This window comes from Galeopterus variegatus, unplaced genomic scaffold (assembly GCF_000696425.1).
Source record: "Galeopterus variegatus unplaced genomic scaffold, G_variegatus-3.0.2 Scaffold4610, whole genome shotgun sequence".
Classification (NCBI taxonomy): domain Eukaryota; kingdom Metazoa; phylum Chordata; class Mammalia; order Dermoptera; family Cynocephalidae; genus Galeopterus; species Galeopterus variegatus.
In genome coordinates, this window is record NW_007730721.1 from 71097 (window position 1) to 72038 (window position 942).

Consider the following 942-nt stretch of genomic DNA (forward strand, 5'->3'; position numbering starts at 1 on the left):
ATAGATAGATAGATAGATAGATAGATAGATAGATAGATAGATAGATAGATAGATATAAAGAATAAATTCTATCTCTTATAGTTCCACAATAGTTTCTTAGCATTGATTGGGAGCAGGGGGCCTTTATGAAAGAGAATTTGAGTTTTCTTCACTGTTTACTGTATCTTTAATAATATACAAGAAATCCATCCTTTCAAAGAATTAATAATCCAGAATCACTCTGAAATATTGCAGTTGTAAAGTTAAAGGTTTTTCTCTTATTTTTATTTTAAATTCCTATTTCTATGAAGATATTTAATATCAATGTATTGTTTGCCTCTGTCTTTCAAATCACCACAGCAAATTAGCCAGCATCAGGAGCATTTTATTCAGATGTTAAATGAACCGGTTCAAGAAGCTGGTGGTCAAGGAGGAGGAGGGGGTGGAGGTGGTAGCGGAGGAATTGCAGAAGCTGGAAGTGGTCATATGAACTACATTCAAGTAACGCCTCAGGAAAAAGAAGCTATAGAAAGGGTGAGTTTAAAACAAAAAATTCAGTTCCTTGGTCACACTAGCCACATTTCAAATGCTCAATAGTCACATAGTGCTAGTGGCTACTATGGGATAGAGCAGATAAAGAGCTTTTCCATTTATTGGTGGTAGTTCTGTTGAGCAAAGCCAACAGAGCATTGCCCTAGAGATTGCAGTAAAGACAGTTTCTTCTTATCCCTTCTTCCCCATCTTGTTCTTTGTTAAACCAAGGGACTGGCAGTAGTAAAGTGTATACCCAATTCTAGATTACTCATTTTTTATTTATAGTTCAAATTTTACTTCACTGTTGTCACTAAAATGTAAAGTAAATATGTATATGAATTATATGAGAACTATGTACATGTTTCCTAAAAGATATTTTATATATTGTGCTGTCGTTTTTTCTCCCTTAACACAAGTGAGTGAACAACA

The 942-nt window shown here is 34.1% G+C and overlaps 1 protein-coding gene across 2 annotated transcripts in view; it reads left to right on the forward strand.

Annotated features, from left to right (window-relative positions):
- RAD23B (RAD23 homolog B (S. cerevisiae)) overlaps positions 1 to 942 on the forward strand; it is a 46503-nt gene that overhangs the window by 39201 nt on the left and 6360 nt on the right. For both annotated transcript variants that reach the window (XM_008587966.1, XM_008587967.1), the window contains exon 9: positions 340 to 513. In XM_008587966.1, coding sequence (XP_008586188.1) covers positions 340 to 513 — 174 coding nt within the window. The remainder of the gene's footprint in view (positions 1 to 339; positions 514 to 942) is intronic.